General features: G+C 35.2%; 2 protein-coding genes across 4 annotated transcripts; both read right to left on the bottom strand.

The window, feature by feature from the left end:
* Positions 1-3,573: 3,573 nt before the first annotated feature.
* LOC125139002 (immune-associated nucleotide-binding protein 11-like) lies at positions 3,574-10,819 on the bottom strand. 2 transcript variants are annotated; one of them, XM_047801705.1, is made up of 6 exons: positions 7,530-10,811; positions 6,346-6,491; positions 6,201-6,245; positions 5,137-6,111; positions 4,958-5,002; positions 3,574-4,096 (listed from the first exon to the last, which is right to left on the bottom strand). In XM_047801705.1, exons 2-6 carry the CDS (start codon positions 6,359-6,361, stop codon positions 3,837-3,839), a joined length of 1,341 nt encoding a protein of 446 aa, XP_047657661.1. In that variant the 5' UTR covers positions 6,362-6,491; positions 7,530-10,811; the 3' UTR covers positions 3,574-3,836. The 2 variants fall into 2 exon arrangements, with proteins under 2 accessions (XP_047657661.1, XP_047657662.1); XM_047801706.1 differs by having other exon boundaries at positions 3,587-4,096; positions 10,555-10,819.
* Positions 10,820-18,773: 7,954 nt separating this feature from the next.
* LOC125145517 (protein mono-ADP-ribosyltransferase PARP15-like) lies at positions 18,774-25,281 on the bottom strand. Of its 2 annotated transcripts, XR_007143932.1 has the most exons (11): positions 24,651-25,281; positions 24,351-24,387; positions 24,115-24,258; positions 23,942-23,998; positions 23,624-23,790; positions 23,307-23,483; positions 22,533-23,165; positions 21,785-21,921; positions 21,239-21,398; positions 19,715-21,067; positions 18,774-18,880 (listed from the first exon to the last, which is right to left on the bottom strand). XR_007143932.1 is itself a non-coding variant. In XM_047818679.1 (8 exons), exons 4-7 carry the CDS (start codon positions 22,657-22,659, stop codon positions 20,790-20,792), a joined length of 702 nt encoding a protein of 233 aa, XP_047674635.1. In that variant the 5' UTR covers positions 22,660-23,165; positions 23,307-23,483; positions 23,624-23,790; positions 23,942-24,101; the 3' UTR covers positions 18,774-18,880; positions 19,715-20,789. The 2 variants fall into 2 exon arrangements, 1 of the variants encoding a protein (XP_047674635.1); XM_047818679.1 differs by lacking the exons at positions 24,115-24,258; positions 24,351-24,387; positions 24,651-25,281 and having other exon boundaries at positions 23,942-24,101.
* Positions 25,282-25,287: the final 6 nt, after the last annotated feature.

The following is a 25,287-nucleotide window of genomic DNA, read 5'->3' as shown; positions in this document are numbered from 1 at the left end:
CACAGTAATATTTCAGTAGTGAAATGAGGTTTATTGGATTAACAGGAAATGTGCAATATGCATCAAAATTAAATTAGACAGGTGCCATTTTGTTGATTTGAATACCTGTAACTACTTAGCACTGATTAACTGGAACACACAATTGGTTTGGTGAGCTCATTAAGCCTTGAACTTCATCCAATAGCTGCATCCAATCATGAGAAAAGGTATTTAAGTTGGCCAATTGCAATTGTTGTTCTCTTTGACTCTCCTCTGAAGTGTGGCAACATGGAGGCCACAAAACAACTCTCAAATGACCTGAAAACAAAGATTGTTCAACATTATGGTTCAGGGGAAGGCTACAAAAAGTTATCACAGTGATATAAGCTGTCAGTGTCCACTGTGAGGAACATGGTGAGGAAATGGAAGACCACAGGCACAGTTCTTGTTAAGGCCAGAAGTCAATAGGCCATGTAAATTATTGAAGAGGTAAAAAAAAAGGTCAAAAACAGCCCACAGACCACCTCCAATAACCTACATCAACTTGCTGCAAATGGTGTTACTGTGCATTGTTCAACAATTAAGCGCACTTTGCACAAGGTGAAGCTGTATGGGAGAGTGATGCGAAAGAAGCCTTTTCTGCACATGTGACAAACGGAGTCGCTTGAGGTATGCAAACACACATTTGGACAAGCCAGCTTCATTTTGGAATAAGGTGCTGTGGAGTAATGAAACAAAGATTGAGTTATTTGGTCATAACAAGGGCCGTTGTGCATGGTGGAAAAAGAGCACAGCATTCCAAGAAAAACACTTGCTACCCACAGTAAAATTTGGTGGAGGTTCCGTCATTGCTGTGTGGCCAGTGCGGTACTGGGAATCTGGTTAAAGTTGAGGGTTGCATGGATTCCACTCATTATCAGCATATTCTTGAGAATAATGTTGAGGAATCCGTCACAAAGTTGAAGTTACACCGTGGCTGGATATTTCAACAAGACAACGACCCAAAACACTGCTCAAAATCTACTCCGGCATTTATGCAGAGGAACAAGTACAATGTTCCTGAATGGCCATCCCAGTCCCCAGACCTGAATATCATTGAACATCAATGGGGTGATTTGAAGCGGGCTGTCCATGCTCGGCACCCATCAAACCTAACTTAACTGGAGATGTTTTGTAAGGAGGAATGGTCCAAAATACATTCATCCATATTCCAGGCACTCATTACAGGTTAAAGGAAGTATCTAGAGGCTGTTATTTCTGTTAAAGGAGGCTCTACTAAATATTGATGTGATTTTTTTTTTTCTGTTGGCATGCCCAAATTTATGCTCCTGTCTAATTTCATTTTGATGCATATTGCACATTTTCTGTTAATCCAATAAACCTCATTTCACTACTGAAATACTAGTGACCTTCAATTATTTGATGGATCGAAATGAAATTGCTGATCCAAACACCCAAATATTTATAAATGAAAATCATGGAAGTTGTCAGGGGTTCCTAAACTTTGATGCTCTATCTGCCTTGAAATACAATTTTATTGAAACATTCCTTTCTCTCTTGTGTAAGTGGGCACAGCAGGTCTCTGAAGTGTATGTCACAGCTGGTCAAGATAACTAAAAAAAACTTCTGCAACTCCATAGTTGATTTAGAAGTATTTTAGAGGCCATTAAAAACCTTCAAGAGTTTAAAGCTTTAAAAGCCCTCTAAGTCATCAACAAGAAATTTCTCATGCTTTCAAAGGGATTTGTAGAACTCTTCTGTCGTAAAGCTGCCTCTGTTGCTCATACTCAATTTCAGCTTGTTGAATCTTTTCAATTATGTTGGCCAAAAAATGGAAACAGGTCAGGACAAGTTTTCAACTAGTTTCTCCACATACTGTACCAAGAATCTGCTTTTATTTGTTAACTGCAAGAAAAATACTAAGTATTCCAATTTTCATTATCAATACATGAACAGGGGAAAATCTGTGGAGTTAAATTTATGTTCTGATGTAATCATCAGGTACGGTCTATTCTAGGAAAATGTATACCCCAAGATTACATCCTCTTCAAAGGATAAACTTCATACAGAAGTAGCATGCAGATGTAGCACAAGCTATGACATCACAACATTAATGAGTGTCAAATAGTTTTACTGATTCATATTCATCAACAACAGTTCTAACAGTATTTACAGCAGGTTATATATATCCTACTGCATATAATAATAATAATAATAATAATAATAATAATAATAATAATAAGTAAATTACATGTTATGTAATGTTAATGCACCCATCACTGGACTAAGAAAAGGCTACTTTTCTTCACCCTATGTTTCATATCCACCAGGTCTCCAGTTTGATATTCTGGGTTTTTCCTTCATATCAATCAGATCAGAAGTAACTAGCATCTAGCTACTTCAGTATTGTTTTCAATGGATACTTTTTTATTCTGAAGCAAGTAACTATTAAGATTGTTACTTTTACTTTTAGTTATATGGGTGCTAGATAAAATGAACAAATATCTATATGTTCTTTTCAACATGTGACCTTAGTGAGTTTGGTGACTCGGTAGAACTTGTACTGGAGGGGAATTCAGAATTCAAAAGCCACCTAAGTCTGTAGAATGCAGTAGCTCAGATCATATCTGGTCCCATTGTTGGATGCATTGACTTCTTGTAAGGATAAAGATAAAACCTTCTGCCCAAACCTGTCCTATTTTTCATGACAGACCAAAATATGTACTTCAATGTATGTCACAATGCCTAAGCAACTGCAAGAAGCTAAAACAATAATAAAAATAAAAAATAAAAATAAAAATTGAAACACAAACTAAAAGCAGTATTGTGTAGTGATTGTTAGTGATACTTGATTGATTAAAAAATAACAATAACTTAAAGCATTTTAAGTAAAAATGACAACTCATACAGAAAAGCAAAGAAAACTAATATTTTGGTTCCAACAGTGATACATACAGTAAACATGAGTCATTTTGATCTCAGATGCGCAATAACACATTTCAGAGGACTTATATATAGTGCATAAGGTGCATGAGGATAGATAAGTCTTTCTGACTCAGGAATCCATAAATATTTTTAATTAGGAAATTAACATAGATAATAGATCATTATTAAAAAAGCATTAATAAACATATCTAAACATAGATAATAGCATAACATAGACATTATCTCAATCAAATCAAATAAAATTTTATTTGTCACATACACGTACTGTACGTACAACGTATGACATGCAGTGAAATGCTTTTTACGTCTGTCCGGTATTCAAGCATAGAAAGGAATGGAATTAAGGATAAAAATAGAAGGTAGATAAATAAAAAGTATAAACTATATGAAAATATATGTGAAAATATATGTTTATACATAAATGCGTATGGTGGTATAAACTATATAAATTATTTTAGTATTTTACATTTATTTTTGTCTAATTAAACAATATGCACAGGGGGCTTAGTGGTTTGCCTCACACCTCCAGGGTTGAGGTTTCGATTCCCGCCTCCGCCTCCGGGTACTCCGGTTTCCGCCCCCGGTCCAAAGACATGCATGGTAGGTTGATTGGCATCAACAGACAAAATTGTCCGTAGTGTGTGTTTGTGTGAGTGAATGAGAGTGTGTGTGTGCCCTGAGATGGGTTGGCATTCCGTCCAGGGTGTATCCTGCCTTGATGCCCGATGACGCCTGAGATAGGCACAGGCTCCCCGTGACCCGAGGTAGTTCGGATAAGCGGTACAAAATGAGTGACATGCTTAGATAAAGTTTGTTTGTTTTTCCCTCCACAATTTTCCCATTTTCTCCAAATAAAGTGGTTGTTGATCTCACTGGTATGTTTGTTTCCCCAGAAAAGAAATTATGACTTTTTATTTTGGTAGCTCCTCTAAGTCTTCTACAAGACATTTCTCATGCTTTAAAAGGGATTTGTAGAACTCTTTTTGTAATGTTGTTCCACCTTTATCTATTATGTCGTAGAGCTCTCTATTTTTATCGTACCCATTTGGAGCTTGTTTAATCAGGTCATATTTATGTTGGCCAATAAATGGAAACAGGTCATCAGCAATGGGCATCACTGCCACAATTCTTGCTATGAGCTCGTTGCGGTTTTTCTTCACAAATTGCACACCTGAGTAAAAACAAAGCCAGTCATGTGAGTGACGAAAACTGAAATGTTAAAATCTAAAAGTTTTTTTTATTATTCAAGGAGTAACTATATTTCTACCAGTACACAATTGTTTGATATTTAACCCATATTATTTACAGAATATAAAAAATACCATTTAAATGCATTAACAATTAAAGACAGTTGAAATATAAAAGCTTTCCACTTTACACTGAATTTGTTTACAATCTATTTTTTCTGTTTTTTCCCTTTATTTATAAATATACACAGTAGGACACCAATAATGCAATAATGAATATGGCTTCTTCAAATCTACTAACACATCAGTGTTGAAACGAACACGTCAGTCATTCATAAATAAGCCAGCAATACTTTAAAATTCGTTGTGTCTAAAATGACTAAACACTAAACTGCATGCAGCTTGAAGATAAAGAAAATACAGACTGCCTAAAAATGTTTAGTTTGTTTGTCTATAAGCTTCTCATGAGTTAAAGCAGTAGACTATCCACTATGAGGATTTATCTGTAGGTAATTTGCATTTATATTATTTGTACAGGGATGATTGAACAACAGTCACTGTAACAGTACCATGTATTATGCAGTGCTACACTATGTGAAAGATATCTCTGTCTCAGCTGCTGCATTGATATCACAGACAAGTTGCTTTCACAAACACATCTGTAAGTTTGATCAATTTTCTTGCACGTCTTTCTAAAACCTTTTGCTTTTTTAATCTGAACTTTTACATCAACCCTTTTATTTTTTGCTGTCCATATTGATAAAAGACTGAGAGGACTCACTGGTCTAACTGTGAACCTGTTCCTTTTGTCAGGTGTCACATACCATAAGAAAAATATTCCGTACCTCTTTCGACTTCACTGTCTTGATGTGCTTCACCATCCATTGTTTCTTTAATACAATAGAAGGAAAATAACTTTATCCATTTTGTGTGTATATAAAGTATCAAAAAAATTCTTAAAAGGAGAACATATTATTTTCTGTCATGTTATATCTAATAATATAAGCATTTTTGTGTATCCTACCTGCTGGGATCAATAATTCTAATTCAATTGAATTAGTAGCCTTCTTCTTCGGCCAACTCATGAATGATGCCTTTGTTTTCCTTTCATGCTGTTTTTTCAGTTCTTGATTTTCTTTTTTCAATTTTTCTATCTCTTCATCTTTTTCCTTTGCTTCATTCTCAAGCTGTTCAATCCTTTTATGCAAGGCAGAGAGCTCTGTGTGATTTTGATTTGATTTTAATCTTGCTATCTTCTCCTTCTTGGCTCTCAGCATCTTCTCTTTTTCTTTCAGTAAAGATTCTAGTTGCTTTATTTCATCATTTTGTGAAGTTATTACATTACTCATTTCATTATTTCTGGAAGAGAGAACTGATATTTTGTGTTTTAGTCCATCTACTAGCTTAGCCTGTTCCTGCAATTGCAGTTCAAGGTTTGGTGCCTTATTCTGCATGTCGTAGAAACGAAGGTCATTCTTATATGCAATAAAGTACTCAATTGTTTCAATAAATTTTATATTTTGTTCTTCACATGTACATCTTGAAAATAAGTGATATTTACACCTGTGAATGGTGGTTGTTTTTCCCCCACTGTGATAAACCACAATGTTTTTTGAATTCACTGAAACGATTAAAATATGATGTAAAACATTTTCACCCAAGAGTTGCTTTAATTTCTCTTTTGTTGTGTCTGCAGGTTTAGTGTTCATATCAACAACTAGGATAATAGCATGGGGTTTTTCCTTAACCGACCACAAGCTGTCTTTAATCACTCGCCAATGTTGGAAATTCTTTTCAGAGTTTAAATCGGCATGCCAGCCAGGGACACGTGTCACAATAATATGTCTGCCAAATGTTGTGTTTTCATGCTTCAAGTAGTAGTCTTTAGAGCTATCTTTGGATCTAAAGGCCTTCTTCTTAAGAATAGCATTCCCAACTGTATTCTTCCCAACTCCATGACGACCCATAAGCACAACAGACATCTCGTCCAAGAGTGTGACTGTTTATTAAGAAAACAGAAATTTACATTTGATTATAAATTATAAATGGTTAAAAAGATGCCACTAATTCATTAATTTTGTTATTTACCTTCATCTCTATCATCTAACAAATGTTGCTGATCAGCTGCTTTGGCTATAGATTAACAAAGAAAAAAACATTATATTTTCCTTTCATTTAAACTTCTTTAAACAGAATTGAAGCATTCATGGAGCAATAAAAAATATATACTCACTTATTAGACTTCCCATATTTTCACTGACCAACTAAATGGATAAAATCCACCAAGCCCAGAAGTCACCTCACAATTTCACTGAATTTTGGATGAAAAGCAGAAGCAGAGAACAGTCTCCACTCCGCGTAGTTGATCATCAGGTCAAGCTGTGTAATAAATATTTATCTTACTTGAGAACTTTCAAGTAAAATTGCTGATTTCATACGGGATACTTATTTCATGTATTATCACACCATTGTTGTATTTATCTAGGCATAGGAAATCTAGAAATGTATATATTCTCTAAAATCTCTCTCTCTCTCACACACACACACACACACACACACACACACACACACACACACACACACACACACACACACACACACACACACACACACACACACACACACACACACACACACAAACTAAAAATTATGTTATCATTTAAAAGAAAAGTAAAAACAAACATTTGATCTTAGATTATATAATCTTTACTTATGTACATTGTGTAATTTATTGAGAACAAAAGCATGTGACAATTGTGAATGGAATCCAAAATCATCAACTCGCTGAGTGCTATATAAAACATGTTGGGCTTAACTATTATTGTGCATTCTTAAGTTTTATTATGTATTTGTTAACTGCAAGAAGAATACTAAGTATTCCAATTTCCATGATCAATACATGAAGAGGGGAAAATCTGTTCAGTTAAATTTATTAGTATGTTCTAATGTGATCATCAGGAACAGTCTATTCTAGAAAAATGTATACACCAAGAATACATCCTCTTCAGAGGCTATACTTCATACAGAAGAATCATGCATGTAGCGCAAATGAGCGGCAAATAGTTTTACTGATTCATTTTCCTCAACACCAGCTCTAACATTATTTACAGTAGGTTATCTTTCCTACTGCATAATAATAATAATAATAATACTAATAATACTAATAATAATAATAATAATAATAATAATAATAATAATAATAATAATAATAATAATATATAATTATGGCGCTTGAGTAGCGGTGCTTTGCGAAAATCACTAAGTTCCCCGTCTATATTTACTTCCTGTTTTTGGTAATTTTCATCATCTCTGTACTTTTTTATCGATATAAAAAAAGAGTAAACTTGAAAGGTTTCTATATACACACACAAGTTTAAATCCTATATTGTAAACATAAATATGAACTCTGCCTCTTACCTTAATCATAGCCAAAAGATAACCTTGTCAAAAGTGTAGTCCTGCTGCATTTTTCTCTTCTTACTATTTATTTCCTTATTATTGTTTTCAGGTGAATATCATGTGAAATGCAAACTGAATGCTAGCAAAATAAGGGGTTTGCTTTGGCACTCTGTGTACCAAACTATTAGCACATTTCATGAGTTTTTCCTTGCCACTGCTGCCTGAGTCACCTCAGACTTGCTCATTGGGGATAAATACATACATACACACTGTGAACTATATATATCTTAATTTTTTTTTTTTACTATATTAATTCTTTGTATTTCTCCTGATGTTTAACTTCTGTTCTATGTTTATGTTCTGTAAATCTGCTTTGAGACAAAGCCCATTGTAAAAAGCACTATACAAATAAACTTGAATTGAATTGAATATCTAATTAGAAATGCTTCCACATTGTCTTGTTCTCAATTCTCGCATTCTATGCCAAAGTAAAACATAAAAGGTAATGCTTATAGTGTTTTTTAAAATGAACAAATAAGAAACAGGGGTATAATCTATAGTCCTAATAGACAAATGAGCATTTTGTAGTTGAACATATAAATACCTTGACACTAATTGCCAACTTGTTGAAAAAATGTCTTTTAACATTTAACATTTAAAACAAATTACCATATTGTTTTTTTTACATAAATTATTTTATTGTTTATCTATCTACAGCAACCTTGTTATTGAAACGTTATACAGGAAGCAAAACTTACTGAACCAACTTAAAGCTTCTGAACTGCTGGTAAATACATTTTTACATAACAGATATCAAAGAATAATGTCTAAAATATTTTCACATTTTACCTTGGTTAAAGTCTTGCTGGATAAAGTCTCATTATATCTTTGCTCAACTGACACATACTCAAGTGAATCTTCATGTATTTTATCTTCAGTTATATCCCACTTCCCTGGGAATTCTTTCATTGTATAGAAATATATGCAAGATACAAATTGATTACAATCCAACTTAATCCATATTTGTGAAACATTTAATGTGCTTTAGTATAAAAGTCTCATTTAGAAAAAAAAATTGATTAACAAATTATTATAGCATGTCAGGGATGGCAGAGACTAAGGGCTAGGCAGGAAAAACAGCACATCAATGTCACAGACAGTCCAATAATATGATACCTTGGTGAGCAGAGCAAATCAGGGCGAGCTAAAACCAGCATCATGAAAGTTGAAAAAATCCAACATGGAGAAAAAAGTGAAATGCAGGGCAGGCACAAAACAGATAAAAAAAAAAGTCCAATTATCCAGAACACACGCAAACAGAGCAATGCATGGCAGTGAGAAAGCAAAGTAAATAAACAGTCCATTCATCCAGAACCAGGAAGAGAGCTAATGTATGTAGAATCAGGCAGGAATCAGCAATAAGGAACAAAAAAAGGGTCAAACCAGGCAAGACAGGAACAGAAACAGGGTGCTATGACTGCAAAGAGCACAAGGCAAAATAGGAGAACATCTGGTGAGGAACACATGCAGCCCGTATATAGGGCAAAGCAATTGAATACATGATGTAAGCCCCTCATATAGACATATCCTAGAAATGGCAATGTCTATTGTTGAGCCTAAACTTCATTTTGTCGAATGTAATCTAATTTTATAAAGTAATCTAGTTTTTGGTTAAAAAAAAAAAAAAAAAAAAAAAGCAAAACAAAACAATTTTTTTTACGATAGCATAGCTACTTGCAAAACATTACTCTAGAGCATATAATATCAAATTGACTAGATTGTTAATTTAATAAATGTTATTTATTAATTAATGAATTTATTTGTATGTTTGTTTTTTATAACAGATTAAATAAATAATTTTTTCCAAGTTTTTCCACACACCTGTCATCTCTGTTCTCAGGACTAAGTGCTCTTTGTAGGTGTCTGTGTTAATAGCAGTCATGTCTGCCACATTAACAAAAAATGTTTCAAGTTTCCAAGTTTCAAGTTTCACATCAACTGATTCCTGCTGACATATGTACTGGAACTCTACATTATAGCTATCTTCACAGCTTAGCTGCACAGGGCTCACTTCCTCAATTTGAATCACCCACAGGACATTTTAAAACACTTTTATCTTGTGATCCAGCTCCTTTAGAGCTACAGCCTCTTGTAAAATGTTAATAGCCTCTTCTTTAGCTATGGATGTTTTATCACTAAGGCCATTGAAGAGCATACTTTCATCACAAATAATCACATTTGATCTTACATTTGATCTTACATTTGATGTAAATTGAAGAGCATACTTTCATCACAAATAATCACATTTGATCTTACATTTGATCAAACATTTGATCTTAGATTATATAATCTTTACTTATGTACATTGTGTAATTTATTGAGAACAAAAGCATGTGACAGTTGTGAATGAATGGAATCCAAAATCATCAGGGCTATATAAAACATGTTGGGCTTAACTATTATTGTGCATTCTTAAGTTTTATTATGTATTTGTTAACTGCAAGAAGAATACTAAGTATTCCAATTTCCATGATCAATACATGAAGAGGGGAAAATCTGTTCAGTTAAATTTATTAGTATGTTCTAATGTGATCATCAGGAACAGTCTATTCTAGAAAAATGTATACACCAAGAATACATCCTCTTCAGAGGCTATACTTCATACAGAAGAATCATGCATGTAGCGCAAATGAGCGGCAAATAGTTTTACTGATTCATTTTCCTCAACACCAGCTCTAACATTATTTACAGTAGGTTATCTTTCCTAATGCATAATAATAATAATAATAATAATAATAATAATAATAATAATAATAATAATAATAATAATAATAATAATATTATATAATTATGGCGCTTGAGTAGCAGTGCTTTGCGAAAATCACTAAGTTCCCCGTCTATATTTACTTCCTGTTTTTGGTAATTTTCATCATCTCTGTACTTTTTTATCGATATAAAAAAAGAGTAAACTTGAAAGGTTTCTATATACACACACAAGTTTAAATCCTATATTGTAAACATAAATATGAACTCTGCCTCTTACCTTAATCATAGCCAAAAGATAACCTTGTCAAAAGTGTAGTCCTGCTGCATTTTTCTCTTCTTACTATTTATTTCCTTATTATTGTTTTCAGGTGAATATCATGTGAAATGCAAACTGAATGCTAGCAAAATAAGGGGTTTGCTTTGGCACTCTGTGTACCAAACTATTAGCACATTTCATGCAATCATAATAGTCTGAAGTGAAACTACAGCTGGGAGCCTACTGCAGTTAAACGGGCATTAAAAAACAGCTGTGTGGTAGGGTTGCCAGGTTTGACTTTTTACCACATTATGCAACTGATTTTGTGTGTGTGTGTGTGTGTGTGTGTGTGTGTGTGTGTGTGTGTGTGTGTGTGTGTGTGTGTTGGAGTTTGAAGGTTATTAATACACATTATGTTATTATGGTCATGTTTTGCAAACCAACTAGGTCATGTCAATGGATTTGTAAATCTTGTAAACAGCCAATGTATTTTCTAAATAAAAAGGCTGTTATTAAAATAAAGTTTAATTAGCATAATGGTTATAACTAATTAAATTGGACACCTAAACTTTAATTTTCTGTATTGTAACATATATGTATATAGCTATTTCACTACTCTCAATACCTTTGAAGGGTTAAATCAATCAAGCCTTTGGTAGGTTATGTAACTTTCAGGAAAGTTGCAAATACAGTGGTGTGAAAAAGTGTTTTCCTTTCCTGATTTTTTATTTTTTGCACGTTTGTCACTCTTTGATGTTTCAGATCATCGAACAAAGTAAAATTTTAGTGAAAGATAACACAAGTAAACACAACATGCAGTTTTTTTTAAATTAAGGTTTTGTTTATTAAAGGAAAACAAAATCCAAACCCACATGGCCTTGTGTAAAACATGTTTGCACCCCTGTTAAAACTTAACTTAACTGTGGTTTATCACACCTGAGCCACACCCAGGCCTGATTACTGCCACACCTGTTCGCAAATCAAGAATTCACTTAAATAAGACCTGACTGACAAAGTGAAGTAGGCCAAAAGATCCTCAACAGCTACACATCATGCCAAGATGAAAAGAAATTCAGGAACAAATGAGAAAGAAAGTAATTGATATCTGTCTGAAAAAGGTTATAAAGCCATATGAAAAACAAAAAGACTTTCAAATTGAAAATAATTCAAAGTGACTTTCAAATAACAATATTCACAGTACAGGTTTAGAACTAGTATTCATTGGTCAGGACTACCAGCAAAATGCTTGACACCATAAAACAAAAGCTTGACCTCTCCACTGATAGCTCGACAGTGAAAGACCTGGGTGTTATACTAGACAGCAACCTGTCTTTTGAAAATCATATCGTCCATACCTTCTTCCACCTTAGAAATATTGCCAAACTGAGTAACATCCTGTCTGTATCTGATGCTGAGAAGCTAGTTCATGCATTCATGACCTCTAGACTGGACTATTGTAATGCATTACTAGGTGGTTGTCCTGCATCTTTAATAAATAGGCTACAGTTAGTTCAAAATGCAGCTGCCAGAGTTCTCACTAGAACAAGAGAGTATGACCATATAACCCCAATTTTATCATCTCTACACTGGCTACCTGTTAAGTTTAGAATTGATTACAAACTGCTGCTACTAACGTACAAGGCTCTTAGTGGTTTAGCTCCCATGTATCTAACTAGTCTTCTAACACATTACAATCCTTCACGCTCTCTGAGATCACAAAACTCAGGACTTCTGGTAGTTCCCAGAATATCTAAGTCTACTAAAGGTGGTAGAGCGTTTTCTTATTTAGCTCCCAAACTTTGGAATAGTCTTCCTGATAGTGTTCGGGGCTCAGACACACGTTCCCAGTTTAAATGTAGATTAAAAACTCATCTCTTTAGTCAGGTGTACTCACCCATAATACATCCCATAAAATTACGCACCAATACTTTTTCACCATTTTTATGAACAGCAAATATGTTAATCCCTCTACACTGCTTTTCTCTCTCCACTCATCCCGAGGCATCCAGACATTGTACCAGCTCCGATCGCCTTCCGTGCGAAGAAGATTTTGGACCTCCACTGAGATGAGTCTGACTCCATGAGAATCCTGAGACATCTACAGATTTACCAGCTCCAGTTGGACTCTATGATCTTTACACCAATTCAACACTTGTTTGACTGTATATTTGTAATCTCACCCCCAGTTTCACCCATATGAGGATGGGTTCCCCTTTGAGTCTAGTTCCTCTCAAGGTTTCTTCCATACCATTTTAAGGGAGTTTTTCCTTGCCACTGCTGCCTGAGTCACCTCAGACTTGCTCATTGGGGATAAATACATACATACATACACACTGTGAACTATATAATTTTTTTTTTTTACTATATTAATTCTTTGTATTTCTCCTGATGTTTAACTTCTGTTCTATGTTTATGTTCTGTAAATCTGCTTTGAGACAAAGCCCATTGTAAAAAGCGCTATACAAATAAACTTGAATTGAATTGAATATCTAATTAGAAATGCTTCCACATTGTCTTGTTCTCAATTCTCGCATTCTATGCCAAAGTAAAACATAAAAGGTAATGCTTATAGTGTTTTTTAAAATGAACAAATAAGAAACAGGGGTATAATCTATAGTCCTAATAGACAAATGAGCATTTTGTAGTTGAACATATAAATACCTTGACACTAATTGCCAACTTGTTGAAAAAATGTCTTTTAACATTTAACATTTAAAACAAATTACCATATTGTTTTTTTTTACATAAATTATTTTATTGTTTATCTATCTACAGCAACCTTGTTACTGAAAGGTTATACAGGAAGCAAAACTTACTGAACCAACTTAAAGCTTCTGAACTGCTGGTAAATACATTTTTACATAACAGATATCAAAGAATAATGTCTAAAATATTTTCACATTTTACCTTGGTTAAAGTCTTGCTGGATAAAGTCTCATTATATCTTTGCTCAACTGACACATACTCAAGTGAGCTATCTTCAGTTATATCCCACTTCCCTGGGAATTCTTTCATTGTATAGAAATATATGCAAGATACAAATTGATTACAATCCAACTTAATCCATATTTGTGAAACATTTAATGTGCTTTAGTATAAAAGACTCATTTAGAAAAAAAAATTGATTAACAAATTATTATAGCATGTCAGGGATGGCAGAGAATAAGGGCTAGGCAGGAAAAACAGCACATCAATGTCACAGACAGTCCAATAATATGATACCTTGGTGAGCAGAGCAAATCAGGGCGAGCTAAAACCAGCATCATGAAAGTTGAAAAAATCCAACATGGAGAAAAAAGTGAAATGCAGGGCAGGCACAAAACAGATAAAAAAAAGTCCAATAATCCAGAACACACGCAAACAGAGCAATGCATGGCAGTGAGAAAGCAAAGTAAATAAACAGTCCATTCATCCAGAACCAGGAAGAGAGCTAATGTATGTAGAATCAGGCAGGAATCAGCAATAAGGAACAAAAAAGGGTCAAACCAGGCAAGACAGGAACAGAAACAGGGTGCTATGACTGCAAAGAGCACAAGGCAAAATAGGAGAACATCTGGTGAGGAACACATGCAGCCCGTATATAGGGCAAAGCAATTGAATACATGATGTAAGCCCCTCATATAGACATATCCTAGAAATGGCAATGTCTATTGTTGAGCCTAAACTTCATTTTGTCGAATGTAATCTAATTTTATAAAGTAATCTATTTTTTGGTTAAAAAAAAAAAAAAAAAGCAAAACAAAATTTTTTTTACGATAGCATAGCTACTTGCAAAACATTACTCTAGAGCACATAATATCAAATTGACTAGATTGTTAATTTAATAAATGTTATTTATTAATTAATGAATTTATTTGTATGTTTGTTTTTTATAACAGATTAAATAAATAATTTTTTCCAAGTTTTTCCACACACCTGTCATCTCTGTTCTCAGGACTAAGTGCTCTTTGTAGGTGTCTGTGTTAATAGTCATGTCTGCCACATTAACAAAAAATGTTTCAAGTTTCCAAGTTTCAAGTTTCACATCAACTGATTCCTGCTGACATATGTACTGGAACTCTACATTATAGCTATCTTCACAGCTTAGCTGCACAGGGCTCTCTTCCTCAATTTGAATCACCCACAGGACATTTTAAAACACTTTTATCTTGTGATCCAGCTCCTTTAGAGCTACAGCCTCTTGTAAAATGTTAATAGCCTCTTCTTTAGCTATGGATGTTTTATCACTAAGGCCATTGAAGAGCATACTTTCATCACAAATAATCACATTGATGGCGTGCTTTTCCTGCAATTGGCAAATCTTCAGCAAAACTTGGTCACCACAAGTGTGTAAAAAGGATAGACCAGATCGATTGTTGAAAGGAAGGCTGCATAATGCTTTTCTATTGCAACTTTTGCCTTCTCAAGCAGCTGATGCTTTTTAGAGAAGATGTGAATTATAGCAGTGTTACGTCCCATATTATTATTTGTTTAGGGAATGGTATTTTGTTTTTGTTTTCTTCCATTTTCTCTTTCTTTGTCTTAGCAGGGTGATGCAGGTACCTGAGTGATCAATTTGTGTCGGCCAATCACAGTGACGCGTGGTGATTACAACGCGTGGATTCACCAATGAGGGCGCCATAGTTGATGATTAAAGGGCGCACTTGTGCAGGATGCGGGGGTTCTCTGGCATGCCACATGTTCTTTTGTTGTTTGGTGGACTCGCGTGCTTGTTTTGCCCTGGACCATCTTCGTGTTACAAGCACGCGAGTCCACCAAACAACAAAAGAACACCAGAGCGAAAAGATCAAATAGGACATTGACACTGACTTATCAAAGAACATAGACTTAACTAACAAAGATTAACAAATGTTAATGTCCCATTTGATCCTTTCGCTTCTTGCCGTTTCTGTTATATGGTTGATAAATTGACGTTACTAAACAGGGAAAGAGATAAAGAACAGGTAAGATATCAGATATCACGTGATATACATGTGCCACACTGAGCTATCAATTGTTGTATAGAACACTAGTTTAGTGACACGTGCCACTCTTTATATTTTTGGTTTTAGTAAGGGTAGTGTATTTAGGGCATCTTGGACGCTGAAGATTTTTCTTTTTGTTCAATGTAGGGTTTTTGTGTGTGAATATTGATGGTTGAGTTACATTAGAAGTTTTGCTTCCTGTTTAGTAAAATTGGTTATATTTTGTTTCTTTCTTTGATTTGGCACGGTCTTACATTTACATTTACAGCATTTGGCAGACACCCTTATCCAGAGCGACGTACATAAGTGCTTAAATCTCTAACATTGAATACATTAATGCTGGCTCACTAGGTTATATACTTAAGATACCATGAGTTTAAAAAATTTCTTCAAAGTTACAATGAAAAAGTGTCAAAGGATGTGTGTTTTTGTTTGTTTGTTTTGTTTTTTTAAATGCAAAAGATAAGGAAAAAAGTGCTAGTTGAAGTAGTTCCTTAATAAGTAGGTCTTCAACCGCCGCTTGAAAATAGCCAGTGACTCAGCTGTCCGGACCTCTAGGGTAAGTTCATTCCACCACCTTGGTGCCAGAACAGAGAAGAGTCTTGTAGTATACTTGCCTCTTACCCTGAGAGATAGTGGAACCAGTCGAGCAGTGCTGGTAGATCGGAGGTTGCGGGGTGCAGTGCGAGGAATGATGAGGGCTTTGAGGTAAGAGGGAGCTGGTCCATTTTTGGCTTTGTAGGCCAGCATCAGTGTAGCGTGCAGCTACCGGAAGCCAGTGGAGGGATCGCAGCAGCGGGGTGGTATGCGAGAACTTTGGCAGGTTGAAAACAAGCCAGGCAGCTGCATTTTGGATCATTTGCAGAGGACGGATTGCGTTCATAGGTAGACCTGCCAGCAGTGCATTGCAGTAATCCAGTCTAGAAATGACAAGAAACTGAACAAGTACCTGAGCAGCCTGTGTGGACAAAAATGGCCGAATCCTTCTAATGTTGTAGAGAAGAAACCGACATGAGCGAGTCAACCGACATGAGCAACATGAGAGGAAAAGGACAGTTGATTGTCCATCGGGGTCCGTGGGCTACGGAGCCAAACCAGCCACGGACGACCGAATGCTCTACAGTAACTCTGTCTAGCCCAGTCCGGTGTATGCCTGTGACTGGGCCTGTTCAAATGGCTGCTATACCAGCAATCCCAGTTGAGGCCCGGGCGGACCGGCTGATCTCCAAACTGGCAGATACCCCGATGATGTTGGTTCAGGCGGCCGGCATCCCTAAGCCATCTGCTTCACCAGCCGGGTCGGCAGAACCAGCCGGGTCGGCAGAACCAGCCGGGTCGGCAGAACCAGCCTAACCAGCCGGGCCGACAGAACCAGCCGGGCCGACGGATCCAGCCGGGCCGACCGGGTCGACGGAACCAGCCGGCCCGATCGGGTCCACCGGGTCTTTGGAGCCTACTGGATCAATCGTGTCGGCCGGGTCAAATGAAATGACGGAGTCGGGTAACTCAGTTAACATGGTTACACCCAAGCTCCATAGACTCTCTGCCCTGGCCAAGATTTCTTTGCCTGACTCTCATAACCTTACTGCCCTGCCTGAAAGGGTTAATTCTGAACTCTCTGCCCTGTTCAAGATGGATGACTGTGAACTCTCTGCCTGGCCCAACATGGTTGTGTTTGAACTGCCCAGCCTCTCTGCTCTTGGTTTTGTCTCCCCGGCTTGGTCGGTCTCTTGCTCTCCTGTCCCTATTTACAGGCTCAGAGCACCTCCAGCGCCACCATGGGTTGCGATCACAACCAGTTCGCTGAGTGCATCTGCAGCTCTTCCCTGGTCTCCAGTCCTGCTCCGGTCTCTGGCTCTGCCTGCGGCACCACCCTGGCCGCCAACTCCGCTATGGTCCCTGGCTCGACCTGTGGCACCACCCTGGCGTCTGTAATGAGTCTGTCTGTGTTTTTGCCCTGTTTCTGTCTGCTGTTTTGCCCTGCTGTTAATTGTTGGCCCTGCCTACTCATTTGTTACCATGGACACTAATTGCACTCAATCTCTTCCCCAGGTGTTTTGTCTTTGTCGCTGATTGTCTCCGCTTTCTGATTGGTTCCTGTTTGCTATATCTACTCTGTTTGTTCACTTCCCTGGTGTTAGTCGTTGTTGGTATGTGGTGTGTTTATGTCGATGTTCCTGTTTCCTGTTTCGCTCAGTGTTCTGCCTTGTGTTGCCTGCCTGTTTATCTGTGTTTTGGATTAAAACTTTAAAAACTGCATTTGGATCCTCACTCGCCTTTGTCTCAGCGTGACAGATAGCAATTTTGGATCCATATAATATTGATAATTATTGATAATATTAAACCTCTCTTGCTCAGTTCAGTCTTCACATTTGCTCCTGTGGCTTTTAAAGTCTTACTATCTATAAAACAGCACACATTGTGCAACAACAAGATCATCATCAAGAAAATTATTATTATTATTATTATTATTATTATTATTATTATTATAAATATTTATATATTGTCTCTTTCATACTGAACATATTTCTAATATTTGAAAACTAGAAACATACTAACATTGCACCTGTGAGAGAACGACAGAGAAAGATAATGAAGGTATCTGGAAATGCAGGCAATTTGTCTGAAGAAGCTGCTTGTTATCTCCTTCATGAAAACAAACACTGGTGCATTTACTTAAGGAAGTTTTAAGCAACATTTTTATTTTAATTTAATTATTTACTTAAGCAACATTTTTAACATCTTCTCCAAATTAATGTAAAAGAAGAAACAAACTTTGTATTTTTTGTGGACTGCTCCTTTATGTATTTATGTACATATTTAATTAGTATGTATTAGTATTATTGTTGTTCAGAGCTTTTAATAAATAACCACTTAGCTTCATTTCTCAGGACAGGAATAATTGTGCTGTAACTGAGACTAAAAGTACTGTGAAGAGGTGCTGTGACTGGGACTGGAGGTGTTGTGACTAATGCTGGAGGTGCTATATTTTTCTGTACAGAGTCAAAGATTTGGATCCTTTAAGAAACAACAATTACTTTCTGCACAAATAGCATCAGATGGTCCAGATTATTTTTTGGTAACTTTACCACCAACTTTGTTAATTAAGTCCAATATTTTGCATTGCAGTGAAGTAACTACCTGTATAAAGTGTCACAGAAAATCTCTATCTAACTTCCCTTCATTCCTCAGCTAACTATGGATATTTCTCCTTTTCCCCATTAACAAAAGTATTATCTACAGCCCTGGAAGCATGATTTTTGCCTTAATTTTTTCCCCTTGAGTTTTACATATTATTCATCATGGCCTCATACACATGGTCTTGCATCTGTATTGCATAGTTGATTGTTTCTGCCTGGAGCACCTCTTCCTCTCTCACTGACCTAAGCAAAAAAGAATATATAATTTATAGAAAATTTTATATAAATACATATTTAAATATAATATATACATTTCCATTAAATGTCTTAGAAAACATTGCACTAAACTCACACATTAAATAAAATGGTGAAAAATGTGCAGTCAGTTTTTTTTTTTCTAATATTAAACATATAATAGCATCAAGGTATTTCCCACATAGCATATAGGTATTTGCTATTTCTATTGGCTAACCTGTTGCTATTTACTCACTATTGTCACTGTTTCTGCTGTACTGTAATGAATCAGGCCACTAAATAGTACTCTGATTACAGTAGCTTTTTATAAGCTATGAGAGCAAACAACTTCTGTGCAAATTTATCTAATTTTATATAAATGAATATCTGATGGTCAAGTGTGCCTTGCTGGGTATTAAACTCACAACCTCCTTAAACACTAAGCTACCACATCCAACTTGTAGAGATATCCATGATTTTTTATTTTACATGTTGAATGTCCCAAAGTGGAAAATTACAACCTGCAAACGACCCCTTAGAAAAGGTACCAAAAAAAAAAAAACCCAAAGCATTAGTGTATGTGCCTGTTATTTATGATAGCCACTAGATTGCACCAGAAGACCATAATCTTTGTGCTATGCACATACAGTATGTGTATTTATAATCTTTTCAGACTACAGATTTATACACATGGAACAGCAACAATGGACAAACTTATTGTTTCTACTTTTTAACTGTACCCATGCTTTAAACTATCAATTTGTGTTTATTCAGACACAAACCAGCAGGCGGTACATTTACGTTTCTGCCATTTAGCAGACACCCTTATCCAGAGTGACTTACAATTTCTTTCAATTTATACAACTGAGCATTTGAGGGCCTTGCTCAGGGGTCCAGCAGTAGTAGCTTGGTGGACTGGGATTTGAACTCATGACTTTCTCTAGTCCAACGCCTTAACCACTAGCCTTATCCACATCCTTCAATAGAACATGGAAGAGAAAACAGGCAGATAATTCAAAAACAGTAATAGCAGTGCACATAGCAAAAAAAAAACACAATCCAAAACCAAAGGTACAGAAAATGGGTCAAACGCAGTAGAACAGGTTACAAAGTAGCAGAAAACACAGCTCAGAATTGTAGCAATATTTCATGTCAATGTATTACTGTAAGTTGGTCAAATGCCTCCTGGGTGACTTGAGACCAGATTAGTCTCCTGTGTTTGCCACATAGTAAGGATTTGAGGACTGCATGATGCTCCAAAATATAAATACACAAATGCAAATGAAAGATATGGTTAAAATATATCAAACACATTTTCTTTGATGTTTATTAAAAGCATTTTGTCAAAAACAGACCATATAAATCTGCATGTTTAGAAAGCAACCAAAGATCTACAAAAGTATTAAGTGCATTAAACATTCTGATTCATTCTGGTCGTTCAGTGTAACTTGTACATAAACAGTGTTACAATGTTAAGTACAGGAATAGAGTTTGTCTAGCATACAAAGTATTCAAGTTAGGCAGTTTACTTGTTCTCAATATTTTTTATTTTGGAAACCAGAAGGAAGGTCCCACACAACGTGCTTAATTTGAATAATTTGCCTGATATTGTTTAATATTAGTTCCTGTGTCTTATTTGGCTCTAAAATACCAGAGTTAGAGAAATCTCTAAAACATATGTTTTGATTTCAGTAATACTAAAAAAGTCATATTTGCCTGCTGTTGTTAATGTAGTTGTACTGATCACAACATTACTGAAGACAGAAATTTCACTTTGACTACAAAGTGACTTTCAAATAACAATATTCACAATACAGGTTCAGAACTAGTATCCATTGGTCAGGACTACGAGTAAAACAATCACTTCCTAGCCAAAGAAAATTTAAATGTAAATTAAAATAGTATGTTTTACTTGAGATTAATCTGTAAATGTGATGCAGTACTCAGGATAAGTCCTATCTGAACTAAACATGACAAATACTGTTGGATTGTCATTGTTGTCCACCACACTGTGGTAAAGGATGCCTGGGTTAGAGGGGTCTACTGAAGGTGGCACATTGATCCCTTTTCGGCCTACGGTAAATGTGCCTGTTTCTGCTCGACCCAAAAACATCACCTTCTGTCCACTGGTATTTACATCACATCTTCTCTGAGCAGATGAAGCATCAACATAAAAGTATATGCCTCTTCCATAAGCTACAATACAGAAAAAAGTGTAGACTTGCTAAATATAAATAATGCTAGATAAATATCAGAAATGCTTTAGGCTGATTTCGATATTACTGAACTTACACATTTCCTAGCAAAATATTAAACTTTCCCTTGCCTCATAACTTAATTTTATAGATAATGGTTCAGTTTACTTACTATTCTCAGAGTTAAAGAAAGTCTCCCGTGGTCTGAAGAAGCCAGTTTTCTCCACTTGCTTTACATCTGCATGCTTGACACCATAAAACAAAAGCTTGACCTCTCCACTGATATCTAAAGAGAAACGCTTCCACAGTGTCTTGTTCTCAATTCTCTCAATCTAGGCCAAAGTAAAACAGAAAGAAGTAATGCATATAGTGTTTTTTTAAATGTGTTTTGATTTTAAATGTGTTTTATAAACAGTCCTAATAGACATAATATAATCTACAGTCTACTAATCTACTGAGCACTGCATTTTGTAGTCAAACATATAAATACCTCAATAACTGACACTAATTGTTGAGCTACCTTATTTAAAAATCTGCCTTAGAACATTTTAGAAAATGTTAACTTTTTTACTTAACTTATTTTATTGTTTATCTTTATATAGCAAAGTTGTCATTGAAACTGTATACAAGGGAAGGAACTTACTGAACCTACTAAAAGCTTCTGAAATGCTATTTTATATATTTTATCAGATATCAAAGAAATGTTTTCACATTTTACCTTTGTTACAGTCTTGTTGGATAAAGTCTCATTAAATCTTCGCTCAACTGAGACATACTCAAGTGAATCTACATCTATTTTAACTTTTTGGAAGTTTTCATCCTCAGTTATATCCCACTTCCCTGGGAATTCTTTCACTGTATAGATATATATGCAAGATACATTTTAATCATTTAAACACGTAATATGCTTTTAAAACTTATTTAGAAAAAATAAAAACATGTTTGTGTCAACGAATTCCTGTAGCAAATGAGTACAGCATAACGTAAACTACCCCCCCTCCCCCCAATATACGCAAATGGCAATGACCATTGTTGAGCCTAGACCATCATTGTTGTCATGGAGGAAGTTTGATTTTATCCTGAATTCAGGTCTTGTCTCTCTTTCCGTGGAGGTTCCTGATTGTAACAATTGTTTTTAATGTAATGTTATTTTAAAAAAATCAAATTTTAAAACATTAATTTAATTTTGAAAATTAACATTTTTGACCATAGCATATGCTTAATATGCACAACTATATTGTGGTATATACAAATGTAGCTAGTTTATCAATGTCCACTGCCATTTCTTGAAGGTTGGATTCTACTTGTCCTGTCATAGACAAGATGTCATAGAACCTAAGAGTCTAGATTGTTTGCCAAAATCATTTTGTAAATTCATAACAATTGTAATTAAAAATGGGATGGCTCAGAAAACAGAATTTTTTTAAACCAGATATGTACAGTATTAAATAAAAGTTTCCACAAACCTGTCATCTCTGTTCTCAGGACTAAGTGCACTTTGTAGGTGTCTGTGTTAATAGCAGTCATGTCTGCCACATTAACAGAAAACATTTTATTGGCAATTTTCACATCGACTGATTCCTGCTGACACATGTACTGGAACTCTACATTATAGCTATCTTCACAGCTTAGCTGCACAGTGCTCTCTTCCTCAATTTGAATCACCCACTGGACATTTTGAAACACTTTTCTCTTGTGATCCAGCTCCTTTAGAGCTACAGCCTCTTGTAAAATGTTAATAGCCTCTTCTTTAGCTATGGATGTTTTAACACTAAGGCCATTGAAGAGTATAGTTCCATCACAAATAATCACATTGATGGCGTGCTTTTCCTACAATTGGCGAATCTTCAGCAAAACTTGGTCACCACAAGTGTGTAAAAAAGGATGGACCAGCAGGTCTGTTGAAAGGAAGGCTGCATAATGCTTTTCTATTGCAATTTCTGCCTTTTCTAGCAGCTGATGCTTTTTGGAGAAGATGTGAATTATAGCAGGTTCACAGAGATCCGAATGCCTGTGCAGAGCCTCAAGATCTTTTTTCTCAGGTGGGCTGCTGATGCAACCTGTGATTCCAAAGGGTGTCACATGGAAGAAAAGTAACTCTATCAATTAAAATAAAAAGTTTGGTTAGGATGTGTAATAAAGCATAAAAAGAAGCAACGAAATCTCTGTCATAATAAGCTAAAACAAAGGTTTCAGACAATCTACGTTACTGTTTTCAAATGGCAATAAAATGGACATACCCATTTTACTCATCATCTTTATTTGATCATAGATAGACTTGGCAGTGTTTTTGAAACAGTCAAAAAATTGATCCTCTGCAAATGCAATGGTAATCCTTTCTTCAGCTTCCATATACTTCATTGCTGTTTCTATGAGATCAGTTGAGAGCCTCTTTTGATCAAAACACTGGTGTAGTTCTTCAAATAATAGACATGAAAAAAATTAATGAGAAAGACAAAATATTATTTACAGACCTGCATTTTTCATATCTAATAACCATTACAAAATGTAATTATATTATAAAAATATTGTGAGATTGTAGCATTATTTAACAAACCATTTTTATCAATAAAAACTGCAATGGATTTGAAGTTTCTCTTCTGGCACTCCTGAATGGCATCTTTGAGATATTGTTTTGCTCTGATGCCACACAAACAAGGAATGTGGATTAGTAGTCGGCAGGGAAGTTTCCTGGTCCAGTCAGTGTTATTGCACTTCTTCGTACTAAAACAATTGTATAAGAATACTGTAAACAGCAATGCATCTTTTAATTATTACTATAATTATTATTTTAAACAGTGTTACTAATATTTAATATTAGGAATTCAGTGATAGTAAATTTGGATCCACATAATATTGATAAAAATGTTCATACCTGTTCTGTTCAGCTCAGTCTTTACATTTGCTCCAGCTGTATTTAGAATCTTACTATCTATAAAAAAGCAAATAACAACAACAGCAACAACAATAATAATAAACCTTTATATTGTCTTTCTCATACTGAACATATTTCTAATATTTGAAGAAACAATTTTACTAGCAACATACCAGTGATAGAACGACAGAGAGAGTTAATGAAGATATCTGCAAATTCAGGCAATTTGTCTGAATAAGCTGCTTGAACAATAACATTATCAGCAACCAGGCACAATTCTTTTACCCCTTCATGAAAACAAACACCGGTGACTTTACCTAAGGTAAAAAGTTAAAAAAAAAAAAAGAATCTAAAATTTAAAATTGAAAACTGAAAATGTAACTTAACTTAGGAATTTTATTTTCCTGACCTGTTGTTGAAATGTTTGCCTGAAATCGAGGTACTGCCTGTAGAGAGAATGATTAAATGATCAGACAGATACATATACATTTTTGATTACTTAAGTTTTCCAAATAGTCAATGAACATAGTGATAGATATAATCAACAGATTTACATACAGATCATTCATTTGAATTATTATTATTTTTTATTTTTTACTTTGAATGATTTTCATTTTATTTTATTCTGCTTATTTGTGAGATTAAGAATAAAGTTCTTTTATACTAATAAAAGTTTTCTTTATATTTAACAATTTAACTGCTTAAATACCTGCAGATGGACTTGTCCTGGTTTTGCTGTGAGAACTGCAATGCAGGACAGCATTGTGTCTGAGTTTAGAAACACTTGGCCATCCTCTTTGAAATATGAAAATGCCCCTGGCAGGCATATTGTGACTGTTTTGCACCTTAGACCTTTAATTTTTTCCTCTATGGCAACTTTTATCTCAGTAATAGCTTTATTTGTTCCAGTCAGTTCCAGTGTTTCACAACCTGGATTATATCTGATGCATCCAGAAAGGTGGCTCAGGCCTAGTCGGTCTAGTAGCAGTGGTAGATTCTCTGTTAACTCCATGCCTTCTTCTAATACCATATACTCTGTCTTTGTGATTTGTTCTTCAATGAACACTTGAACCTTCTTTTCCACCAAGCATAGATCTGTCTTTAGTCCAGCTAAGGTACACCTAGGCTTCTTGTCATCATTGTTCACAGATGAAATGCTAACATGTACAGAATAGCTTCTTCTAAGATCTTCAACAAAATCCTTAAAGTTGTTTGACTGGACAACGGAGACCGCACATTCAGGAATATGTACTTCTTTTGAGTCTGTGGCTTCTCTGAGTAATTTCTCTGCTCTATTAATATCATAGTTAGACAACCCATGTATGACCACAGAAGTGTTTGAAAAT

This window comes from Tachysurus fulvidraco, chromosome 1, assembly GCF_022655615.1.
Source record: "Tachysurus fulvidraco isolate hzauxx_2018 chromosome 1, HZAU_PFXX_2.0, whole genome shotgun sequence".
Taxonomy (NCBI): Eukaryota; Metazoa; Chordata; class Actinopteri; order Siluriformes; family Bagridae; genus Tachysurus; species Tachysurus fulvidraco.
This window is presented reverse-complemented; position numbering and strand designations above follow the sequence as displayed.